The 11,630-nt window shown below is 40.0% G+C and overlaps 1 protein-coding gene across 1 annotated transcript in view; it reads left to right on the top strand.

The window, feature by feature from the left end:
* The window catches only part of DGKI (diacylglycerol kinase iota), a gene marked incomplete at both ends in the record, with an annotated part of 275,825 nt that extends 264,498 nt beyond the window's left edge, over positions 1-11,327 (top strand). The window contains 4 exons of the mRNA XM_083365474.1: positions 3,509-3,629; positions 6,494-6,530; positions 10,357-10,456; positions 11,211-11,327. Coding sequence (XP_083221600.1) covers positions 3,509-3,629; positions 6,494-6,530; positions 10,357-10,456; positions 11,211-11,327 — 375 coding nt within the window. The remainder of the gene's footprint in view (positions 1-3,508; positions 3,630-6,493; positions 6,531-10,356; positions 10,457-11,210) is intronic.
* Positions 11,328-11,630: the final 303 nt, after the last annotated feature.

Below are 11,630 nucleotides of genomic sequence, written 5' to 3' on the forward strand. Positions count from 1 at the left end.
GTTAATGCACCTGACTGGAATGAAAGGTCCTGTGATGAGCATGATCCTAAATCTTGTAATACGTTTCCTATAATGCTTTTGCTTTGTTACTTTTGTAATTCTTCTCATTCCTCGTTGCCATGCTATACATGAGAAAGGCACGCCCTGAGGGCTCAGGGCTGCATGATGTCTGATAAAGTCTTGGTTGAACCTTCAGAACTTTTCCATTTATTTTGGGAAGCAGTTTTCCATTGCTGCTTCCTAGGATAGAGAGTATGTAACTAACTCAGACACCCAGTGGGCTTCGTGCCTAAGGTAGGATTAGAACTCACAGTTGCCTGATTTCCACCTTGGACGCTGAGCTTGTCGATTAGAAGGTTGGCAGTTTGGCGGGTCGAATCCCGAGTGCCGCGTAACAGAGTGAGCGCCTGTTACTTGTCCCAGCTTCTGCCAACCTAGCAGTTCGAAAGCACGTAAAAATGCAAGTAGAAAAATAGGGACCACTACAGTGAGAAGGTAACAGCGTTCCGTGCGCTTTTGACGTCTAGTCATGCCAGCCACATGACCACGGAGACGTCCTTGGACAAGCGCTGGCTCTTCAGCTTTGAAACAGAGATGAGCACCGCCCCCTAGAGTTGGAAACGACTAGCACTCATGTGCGGGGGAACCTTTACCTTTACCTTTATCTTAACCATTACAGTTTAGTCTTAGATACATGGCTCTTAGTCAATAGATACATGAGAATAATCATATCAATGCCTTCAATGTGATTAAATAACAACATCCAATTTATGGGTTTTTTTGTCTCTTAACATTGTTCATTTATTTAGGCTGTCCCTGCCCATATTTTGGAGTGCAATCCCATTGAAGTGCCAACCTCTGTTTGAAAGGATTTCATTTCTTTATTCTGAAATACCTTTCTAATCTTAAAAAAGGAGAACTAGTGCTTAATGAACAATCACAAATACCTTGGAATTTTAGTATCACTGCAACTTCAAAGACCATTAAGCATAGGAATTTAGGTAAGATTCAAGTAGCTGCCAGAATAAGCAAAGTGCACCACAGTCTGTTGTCTCATGATTTGATATATAACCAAACTAATGGTACATTATCTGCTCTCCTTTGCACTTCATTGTAATTTCAGTATTTGCTGTGAATGCAGTTCGGTTATTAAACAGTTTCCAGGAACACCTAGTCTGATCTGTATTCTCTAATAGGGAGAAAAAGGGAGAGGATTCCATACCCCCCCCGCCCAGTAATTATCCTTTGTTTTGCAGCAGTTGAAGCTCAATTTTACATTTTAGAATGTGATTTATTGTTTAGGGCTACTTGGTTTAATTTATTTTAATTTTTGTATATTATGTGTGGTATATAGTGTTTTTATTTATTTATTTATTTATTTATTAAATTTTTATACCACCCTTCTCCCGAAGGACTCAGGGCGGTGTACAGGGCAATAAATATTAAAACGAAGTACAAAAGTTAAAAAACAATTAAATATTATGCCCGATATATACAGTAATTAAAAACCATGTTAAAACCCCAACCCCTAACCCATCAAACCAGGCCGGATTGCTCAAATAAATAAGTTTTTAGATCCCGCCGGAAGGAGCGAAGGTCGGGGACCATCCGGAGCTTGACTGGCAAGCGGTTCCACAGGTCTGGCGCGCCCACAGAGAATGCCCTCCCCCTAGGGGCCACCAGTCAACATTCTTTGATCGGAGGCACCCTGAGGAGGCCCTCTCTGTGGGAGTGCACTGGACAGAGGGAAGTTGACACCGGCCGCAGGTGTTGCCGTAGGTAATCCAGACCCATGCCATGTAGGGCTTTGTAAGTCATTACCAACACCTTGAATCTCACCCGGAGGGCAACCGGCAGCCAATGCAGCTCGCGGAGCAAAGGTGTAACATGGGAGTATCGGGAGACTCCCAACACAACTCGTGCGGCTGCATTCTGCACCAGTTGGAGCCTCCGAGTGGTCTTCAAGGGCAGCCCCATGTAGAGAGCATTACAGTAGTCCAGACGAGAGGTCACGAGTGCATGAGTGACTGTACGCAAGGCATCCCGGTCCAGATAGGGCCGCAACTGGCGCACCAGGCGAACCTGGGCAAAAGCCCCCCTAGTCACAGCTCCAATATGATCTTCTAAAGAGAGCTGTGAGTCTAGGAGGACCCCCAAGTTGCGTGCCCTATCTACGAGGGGTAATAACTCACCCCCCATGGCAAGAGATGGAGTAATCTGAATTTCCCGGGATGCCGGCACGAACAGCCACTCAGTCTTGTCAGGGTTGAGCCGAAGCCTGTTCCTCCCCATCCAGACCCAGACCTCCAGGCAACGGGACATCACGTCGAGGGCATCACTGGGGTGGTTTGGGGTCAAAATAAAAAGCTGGGTATAATCAGCATACTGATGATACCCAACTCCAAAACCACGAATGATCTCACCCAGCGGCTTCATATAGATGTTGAACAGGAGAGGCGAGAGGACTGATCCCTGGGGAACTCCACAAATGAGAGGCCTCAAGGTCTAATAGGACTAGGACAGAGGAATGTCCCCTGTCCCGGGTCCTCCAGAGAACATTCACCAGAGCGACCAATGCTGTCTCCGTGCTGTACCCGGGCCTGAAACCTGATTGGTACGGGTCTAGATAATCCGCTTCATCCAGGACCAGAGGGAGCTGATGCGCCACCACACTCTCAACAACTTTCGCAAGAAAGCGAAGGTTGGAGACCGGACGAAAGTTATTTAACACAGCTGGGTCCAAGGCAGGCTTCTTGAGGAGAGGTCTCATCACTGCCTCCTTCAAGATGGCGGGGAAACTGCCCTCACTCAAAGAAGCAGTTATCACTGCCTGGAGCCAGCCTCATGTCCCATCCCAGGCCGCATAAATCAGCCAGGAGGGACACGGGTCCAACAAACACGTGATGGAGCTCAGCTTCCCCATGATCCTGTCCACATCTTCAGGAGTCACAGGGTCGAACTCCTCCCAGATAAGATCGACAAGATTGCCCGTGACCTCATCGTCAGACTCTGCCCAGTCGGAGTCCAATCCGGTCCGGATCCGAGCAATTTTGTCCAACAGATATCGGCTAAACTCCTCGGCACGACCCTGCAAGTGCTCCTCCCTCACCTCCTGATTAAGGAAGGAGCGAGTTACTCTAAACAGGGCGGCCGGGTGATTATCTGTGGACGCGATGAGGGTGGCAAAGTGGTTAGACCTTGCCACCCTCATCACCGCGAGATAAGTTCTCGTGAACGACCTTAGTCGCAACCGGCCGGATTCGGATCGGCTGGACCTCCAACAGCTCTCTAGGCCCCGTCTCCCTGTACACCGCCCCGAGTCCTTCGGGAGAGGGGCGGTATATAAATCCAAATAATAAAATAAATAAATAAATAAATTCAAAGGTTATGCTTTTCAGAGAGCACCAAGAAACCCGCAATCCAGCCCTCAGCTGCAAATATTCTCTTCCATCGGTACTGAAATGAAATGATGATTTTGAATAATGACATTTTTTTCTCTCTATTCCAGTTTGTAGAATGGTGTAAAAAAGGGGCTAATCTATTAATCCGGGGTCCTGAGCACTGCTCCTTGCTTCATCATGCTGCAAAGATTGGGCATGGTGAGATTGTAAAATACATTCTAGAACATGGTGAGTATATTATTCATCCTGTTTGACCTACTATTTATATGGGTGCATTTAAGGGAGTAGGTAATTGTCTTGTCAAATCTATTGTTTATTTGTTTCTCACTCTGAGACTGTTTTATGAATTAGTATTCTGAATAGTTATGTATAAATAGAGGAAACAAATTTCTCAGATAGATCAGACTCCTGAGGCTGGAAGTAAAGAAGAAATTCTGTTGTTTTTTTTTTGCTTCTAATAGTATAGAAATAGTTTTACAGAGACCTTTACAGAGTGACTGAAAAAGCTGAGTGGGCCCTTTTTCAGCATATGCATACTCCTTTTCATTTGAAAATCTGGAACAGAAAATGGAACAACATTCATGGTAAATGGTGGATGACAAAACTTACATTTGATACTTTTCCATTACACTCAGAAGATTTTTCAAGTGCTTAATAATGGCTGAAACCATGTCCTGAATTTCAATCTCTCTTTCTTTCTCTCTCTCCCTCTCTTCTCACCCCTAGGGGTGGCATGTCTCGTTCTCAATCTCAGTCTCAACTTCTACCATTATTTACATTGTTTCCTCATTGATTATAGAACTAAATATTACTTTAGCCATAGTGGTTTCTAAATGTGTTATGGAACATGTGTGATTATTGTTATCATGCTGTTCTAATAAACTTCAAGGTTCTTTCTGACCTGTCCTCTCTCCTCCATGTGTATCAATCATACATGTGTCATATGTGTTGGGGGTTACAAAAGATAAATATAAAGATTGCATGTAAAGAGAACAGGGTAAATTTCTCTTTGTTTGGCAGTTGATATTTAATACAGAGGGTGGGATTGATTGGGAAGGAGAGAATGGCAATCACAGGGCCCTTTTGTTGGAAAATTCCATAGGACTTGACATTTTTGCTTTTTCTGTTCTCTTATACATGAGCTCAGAGATGGACAAGCTATCTGCCATTTTCCCCCATCCACTGCTTTCTGACATGTAGACGAAAGCGTATAGAAACTCAAGCTCATTTGCATCCTGGGAAACCACCAGTCTATGTGTGTGCTTGAGCAACTGAAGGCTGGGGGTGGAGAAAGGAGTTAATAATTAGAAAGAGATTGATGATTAGAGACATTAAAGGCAGACTGTGGTTCCCATGGGGGCACCTTCTCCAATACTACCCACGTTTTATTCCTTTCAAGTGAGAGTGCCCCCCATTATTTCCTCTTGATTTCCCAGAGCCCTTTATTTATTTCTTTGCCTCCTTGCATCTCCTTCCTTCCTTCCCACCGTCCCTCTTGTTTTATTTTATTTTCCCTCCCTGCTGTTTTGCTTGATGGAAATCTCACTGATGCGTTTCCCTTTTGGACTTGCCTTGGGTTAGTTGGCGTGCTCACTCTCCCTTTGCCAGGCCCCTTTCTTTTTCTTTTCTCACTGTCCCTTGCTAAGACAGCCAGCTCCCTGCTGTGGCAGAAGGACAGTAGCATTTGCTTTTCCAGTGCCAACCTTTCCCACATCTGTGTAGCTATTGTTCTGCACCGGAGGGGGATTTGGAATCATTAGCTGGCAGCAAATAGCAGCTCTGAGGGACAGAAAGTTAGAAGGGGGAGTTTATTTGGAGGCCCATAATGTTGAATAAATCTCATAGTTCACAATTAACCTCTTCCTTCTTTACTTTCTTTTTGGGTCCACTCTAATTTTCTCTTAATCTTTAGACTGTCACCCGCTGTTCAGTGTTTAGGACCTTCAGGAGTTTGTAAAGAACGTAGTAATCTTTATTTATTTATTTATTGTTATTCTTGTTATAAATTATTTACTGCTTCCTTATTACCATGCTCAGGGATCTGCAAAGAAATAAAAGGTTTTTTTTTTGCTATTCTTGCTTGATTTTGTGCTATTAAGTCAGTGTTGGCTCTTAGCAAACAATAGATATATTTTCTTCATTGTTATTCTAGCTGGAATCAAATCTACCAGGTCTCAGACAGTAGATTTTCCTGAAACTTTTAACTGGTTCTCCAACTGGAGATGTTGTACCAGGAATTGCAGCATGCAAAGCACATACCCCACCCATGCGTTATCTCCTCCCTACAGTTACTTCTCATATCGCATTCTTTCTGTTCACCTTTGTTCTCTGTCAATAGTCTACAGCAAAGATCCCCCATACCTGCATGAAGTTTCAGATTGTTCATCAACCCCAAACATTTATTATATGAAAATAATTTAATAAATACTACTTTAATAATAGTATGGCTGCTGCAAATGCTACTAGTGATAACAGTAGCAACAATGGATACTCCCATTAACCCTTGGAGGGTTGATATTGACCATTTGGGGGAACCCTGGCCTAAAGCAAGATTGAGACACAACTTTCACTGGGTGAGAAAGGGAATAAAATCCTTCCTTTTGTCTCTGAAGGGTGATGGAGTAAAAACATCTTATGCAGTTTCTAAATTTATTCAGCTTGGAGAAATTATTTGCTCCCCCTTCCTTCCAGTAGGAGAAGAGAAACCATTTGGTTGATATGAGCGGTATAGTTTATTGTGAGTGAATATCTTGTTTCGTTATATCATCATCTTGCCATAATTCTGCTACCCCTCATAATTTAATTCAATCTCAAGGGGGCTTTTCAAAATTGGGAAGGATGAGCAACTAAGAATGACTATAGAACTTATAAAGAAAAACATTAAGTATTGCATCCTCATCCATCTCCAGTAAAAAGGTAGGCTCAAAAACACCTTGAAGGAAACATTAAAGTACTCCGAGGATAAGCTAAATACAAAAACAAAAGAAGAGTCTTCCAAGAGGAAGAAAACTTCTGGGGGCAGCAGGATGGGGAACAGACTTCAACATCCAGTAGGAAACAAGAGCATCATTTTGTTTTACTTTCTTTTGTAGGTCCTTCTGAGTTACTGGATATGACAGATAGTGAAACGTAAGTCTTGCTCACTCAGCTTCTCTCCTCATATATTCACTTCAGCTTACTTTTAGTTGCATAGAAAATCAAAACAATGTCATGTAAGATTAAGCATAAAATAAGTTTTTATAGATATTTTATTAATTTACTAATTTTACAATCATGAGTACTTAATAAACAACGTGTTTTCTGGCTCTATTGGTAATTAAGTGGTACATATTAACTTTCTCAGTCTAGTCCAATACTATACCAACCAGTGCTTCCTTGGTCCTCTCTTCTTCTGGTAGTATGCATTTTCCCATACTGGGCAAATACAATTCTTGTTTCTGTTAATTCATATACAATTAAATATAGACATCTTCATTACATTCTTCTAGTATTATACATAATATCGATAGTGTCAGTTTATAATATCTTTTCTAGCCAGAACATATCTCAATTGTATTTGCACTTAAAATCTATTTGTTCAATCAATATCCTGTTTTCCCCGCTTTTTAAAATTTTTAATTTCCCATCAATGTTCAAAATATCTCTATTGCTTATAGTTATCTCATAATAAATTATATTTGGATAAGCAAAAACTTTCCTTATTCAACCCCTTTTAAACTTTTCATATTTCCCATCTCATAACATATTATAATATTCTAGTTACAAATCCTATCCTTCTAATTATAATATTTTTATTTCTAACAGTTATCTATTTTTTTAACCATATTCAAACATCTGTTTAATAGTATAATATCCCATCTAATAGGTTAAAACCTCTATTTTCTTCAGTCTTACTCTAGCTTTCTTCCTTTGCCAAATAACTTTCCAATTCAGTGCATTTGAATCATCAAGTAATTCTTCCTCTGTTTTTGTATATATTGTTTGGAATGAGGAAGAGAATTTGATTGAAGTATTTTTGCAAGAACGCTCAACCCATTTATATTCATTAAACACTCTGCGTCCTTCTCCTTCAGTTTTTCTTTTCATTTCTTGTTTGTCAATATGCAGCATTTCTCCTAACAGCTTTAGCATCCATTTGATCAGCTCTTCTTCCTTATCCTCAAATGTGTTCTGAGATCTTGACAAGTAAGATATCTTTTCCATTTCCGGTGTTATCACTGCATCTTCTAATTTTTCATTTGTCTGTATCTGTCTTTAATTCTTTCCTTTAGGTCCTCCATCTTTGGATTAGTTTTTTCTAATTTCCCTTGTTTCTGAGTTACTAGTTCCTTCTTTGTAGTCATTGTCTGAATTTGTAGGTTTAGGTTAGAAAATTGTTCTTTTATCTCATTTGTGTTTTTTTTGGTCTCATCCTGAAATAAAACAATTGTTTTATTGATTGATTTCAACATAGAAAGAATTTCTTTCTGAGATTCATTAACATTTTCTTGCTGGTATATCAAGTTGGGGGCTTCGGAGATATGTGTTAAAGATGTTTTTTTTTAATCATTTTTTTATCATTTGCAGCTAAGTATGTTTTGTATGTGGTCTTTAAAGTCCAATAGGGTCCCCAACACAGATAAGGAGCACAAGAGGGTTCCCCCCCTTTCCCAGGTGTAGTCTGTAAAAATGAAAATTTCCAGGAACAACAAAGAGTCTTATCTAAGTCTGGGCTTCAAGCCAAGTTTCCTTTAAGCATAATAAATTGTAGTGCTGTGATTCACCATTAGATGTCATGGATACCATCTTCCAGCTTTCTGAATCCAAGCTTATTTTACAGACGTTCAAATATCTTTTCTAAAAAAAGGACTCAAAGGTACTTTTAGTCCCCAAATTTCAAAGCTATATATCTGTATTAATTCCAAATTGATCTTGTAGCTTTCTCTATTTTCCCCCAAAACACTTAATTCGCTGCTTTTCTTTTCCTGAGGGAGTGGGACAAAAACTTCCCTTCCCTCTCTCATCAGGGAGGATTCTTTGCTTTGGACATTCTTTTTTTTGCAGGAAACTAGTATTAAGGTCATAAAAAGAGGGCAAAGTCTCACCCAGTTCCATCCACGTTGCTCAAAAATTGCTAGTTAGAGTTTATCTTCAGTTGTCAGCAGCTTCTGACTGGAGACACAAATGTAGCCAGTCTTTGCCCCCAACAGTTTGGAGGGCTTCCTTGGATCCAGTGGAAGGGCCACCACCCCTCCGCAATTGATGAGGATCCCCTCCTTTTTCATCGCCTCTTCGAGGCAACTTTTGACCCTTTTTAGGGTCCCTAGCAGGGCAAAATCAAATGTGGAAGATGGAGCCCCATCTTCCTGCATCTGTTATGCCACGATGCCTAACCAGAAGTTCAGCATAAAATAACAATTTAATGTGTTGATTTACACAACGTCAGCCTATCCATTCCTATTTCAAGAATATATTTCAAGAATATATATTTTTAAAATACTCATGATGTTCTGAAATCCATAGTTATCTCCTGAACCACCTTCCTCCCCCCCCACCCCAAGTATTACCGTCCTGTCTACCAAATCCAAAATGATTACTTTGAGGACATTATTAGACACATGAAAGTTCACTACAGATTACATCTTTTGTTTTCCCTCTAAATCTAAATAGAAAAGAGAAAGGAAAAAAAAAGTTCAGTTCTAGCCGACATGACCAGTAGTGCTGAAAGTACTGGGTCAATCCATGTCTTACTCTTTTGTGCAAAAGATGGGATTCCTCCCATCCCCCATGAGGACTAAAAACAATTTTGTAGAAATTCTTGGGGACAAATAAGGAGAATGACTTATATTGAGGGAAAAGACCTGCATTTAAATTTCAGTTTGTATACTCCTTTGTAAGGGTTTCTTTGGTTCCTTCTATTCAACTTATTGTGCCTCAGAATGATCATTTGACTCTGCCCTATTGATCAATTACCAGTATGGTGCTATTGGGAGGTTGTTGCCCAGAAGACGCTGGGGAAAAAGGGCTCATGCATTACTGTGAAGCAGTACATGAGCCGGGGGGCCACCATTAAGTAAAAAGTCAAAAAATCTATACAAGGCTTTAGACATCTCTAAGCTATCACCTTGCACTAATATTTTCTAATTTCAAATTGGACAAATTAAAGGAAAGTGAACAGACTGGCATAATGTTAGTCTAAAAGCATTTGAAAGATATAACCAGATTAGTGAAAATTTAATGGTGCTGCAAGAAAAAAGAAAAAAATAAATCCCCAAGATCTAGCTGTTGTTGGGAACTAGTTAATCTATATTTCCATCTCTTAGCTTCTGGATAGAATTAATTTCTTTCCTTTGTTCCTTCTGTAGCTATACAATAAGAATATAAAGATCCATTATTAGGCAGCCTGCTAAATCCTTTGGTTTAAGCCCAAGCAAAAAAATGGAATAAAACCTCTTCATATTTGTTTAAACATTAATGCCCAGCTTTTATAACGTATACATCTTCAGAAATGACATAATATTCAGTTCCAAAATTTAGAGGAATATACAACATAAATATTGATGTCTGTTTTAAAGGTTTTAAAACATACACATGCAAGCATACTCTGATGTTTGAAGCCAAAGAATTATATTGTTCAGATTTTGGAAGAAGCATGGGAATCAAAAAGAAGGAAATTTACTCTGCAAGGGAATTCATCCAAATGGGCAGGGGTGTAAGGGAAAAAACCATCATGTAAGTGATTTAAAATTGGACTTCAGTGTAGGTAACAACTTAATATTCAGTATGTTGCTTTAAGCATGGCAATCAAACAAAACAAAACTAAAATGAAAGTTTGAGCCCTCTTAAAACCATATTCTGCTGTACCAAAGATCTAGAGGACAAATAAAGAAAATGTGTCTGTGTCAGCAACCCTAAAAATTATGTCCTGTTGAATGTAATTCATTATATTGATAGTTTTTTTCCATTAAACACCCAGAGGTGAGACAGCATTGCACAAGGCAGCCTGCCAACGTCACCGTGGCATCTGCCAGATGCTGGTAGAGGCAGGAGCATCGTTGGGGAAAATGGACTCCAAGGTAACCAAATCAAACCAAACAAATATATTTCAATAATTCTGTGTGCAAGTGAAGTCAATATTTAGCTAACTCGGGCAATGCCTTTGCTAATATAAGCTTCTGTGTTTGCTTGTTTTTCAGCACACTTTCACCGAGTTTGCTTGGATGGAAGTCCTGCTGATTTTATTTATCATTTGTCACTTGCTATTGACAATTTCAAATTGGCTTTTAACAGTAGTCAAAAAACATGAAATCTACAAGAATATAAGTAATGTAAAATCACAGTGTATAAGCATATAGCTAGCTAGTAAATCAGCACTTTGAAAGAGTTATATGATCCTGAAATGCCACTTAAGTATTGAATGATGGGATTTCATGTAGTGCCTATACTGATGAAGATGTTTTTATTTTAATTTGGAGGCCACTGCATAGATCTTGGTAACTAATCAATTTAAGACTTCAAGAAAATATTGTTAGGTTGTAGTATTCAAAGGTTTGTTGGTTTAAGTGTTGATTTATAACAGGACTTCACACTTAGTACCCACCACATCCAATCTCATTGGAGCATTCTATATGGTGGCCCATTAGAACAAGTCAACAGAATTGTCAAATGCTAAATATAACTGTATTTACAAGTGAATTTAAAAAGTGAATTCATATTCAGTCAAAAAGGGACTCAGGAAATGAACCCTCATGCTCAACATGCTGTACGTGTTGATTTCCCCTTTCTATTGCTGAGTGTTTCTCTCTCTCTTTTTCTGCCTTACCGTTATAGGGTAAGACACCTCGAGATAGGGCCCAGCAGGCTGGGGATCCAGATTTAACCTCCTACTTGGAGAGTCATCAGAATTACCCAGTAGTGCCCCACGAGGATCTAGAGACTGCCGTGTGATCTCTGTGGTGTGCAAGAGAAAAACTCTAGGAAATGACAAAGCTGCACCTGAGGTACTCTTGAGGTGTCGTGTGAGGAAGAAGCAAATGGAACCACCAGTCTCTCGTTCTCCGGCAAACTCTGAGAAGAAGCCACACGTTTCTAAGGGCTACGAAAACTTGCCACGGAACTGTTCCCACATGTCAGCTTGTAGGGATAAAGGAGGAGACTCAAAAGCCTGGAAAATCCATAGGCCAAGGAAATGTATTCTCACTGCTCTCCCTAAGTAGCATGAATGTTTCCCATGTTCCTTTTGTAGAATTT

The sequence above is a fragment of the Vipera ursinii genome, assembly GCF_947247035.1.
Source record: "Vipera ursinii genome assembly, chromosome: 6".
Taxonomy (NCBI): Eukaryota; Metazoa; Chordata; class Lepidosauria; order Squamata; family Viperidae; genus Vipera; species Vipera ursinii.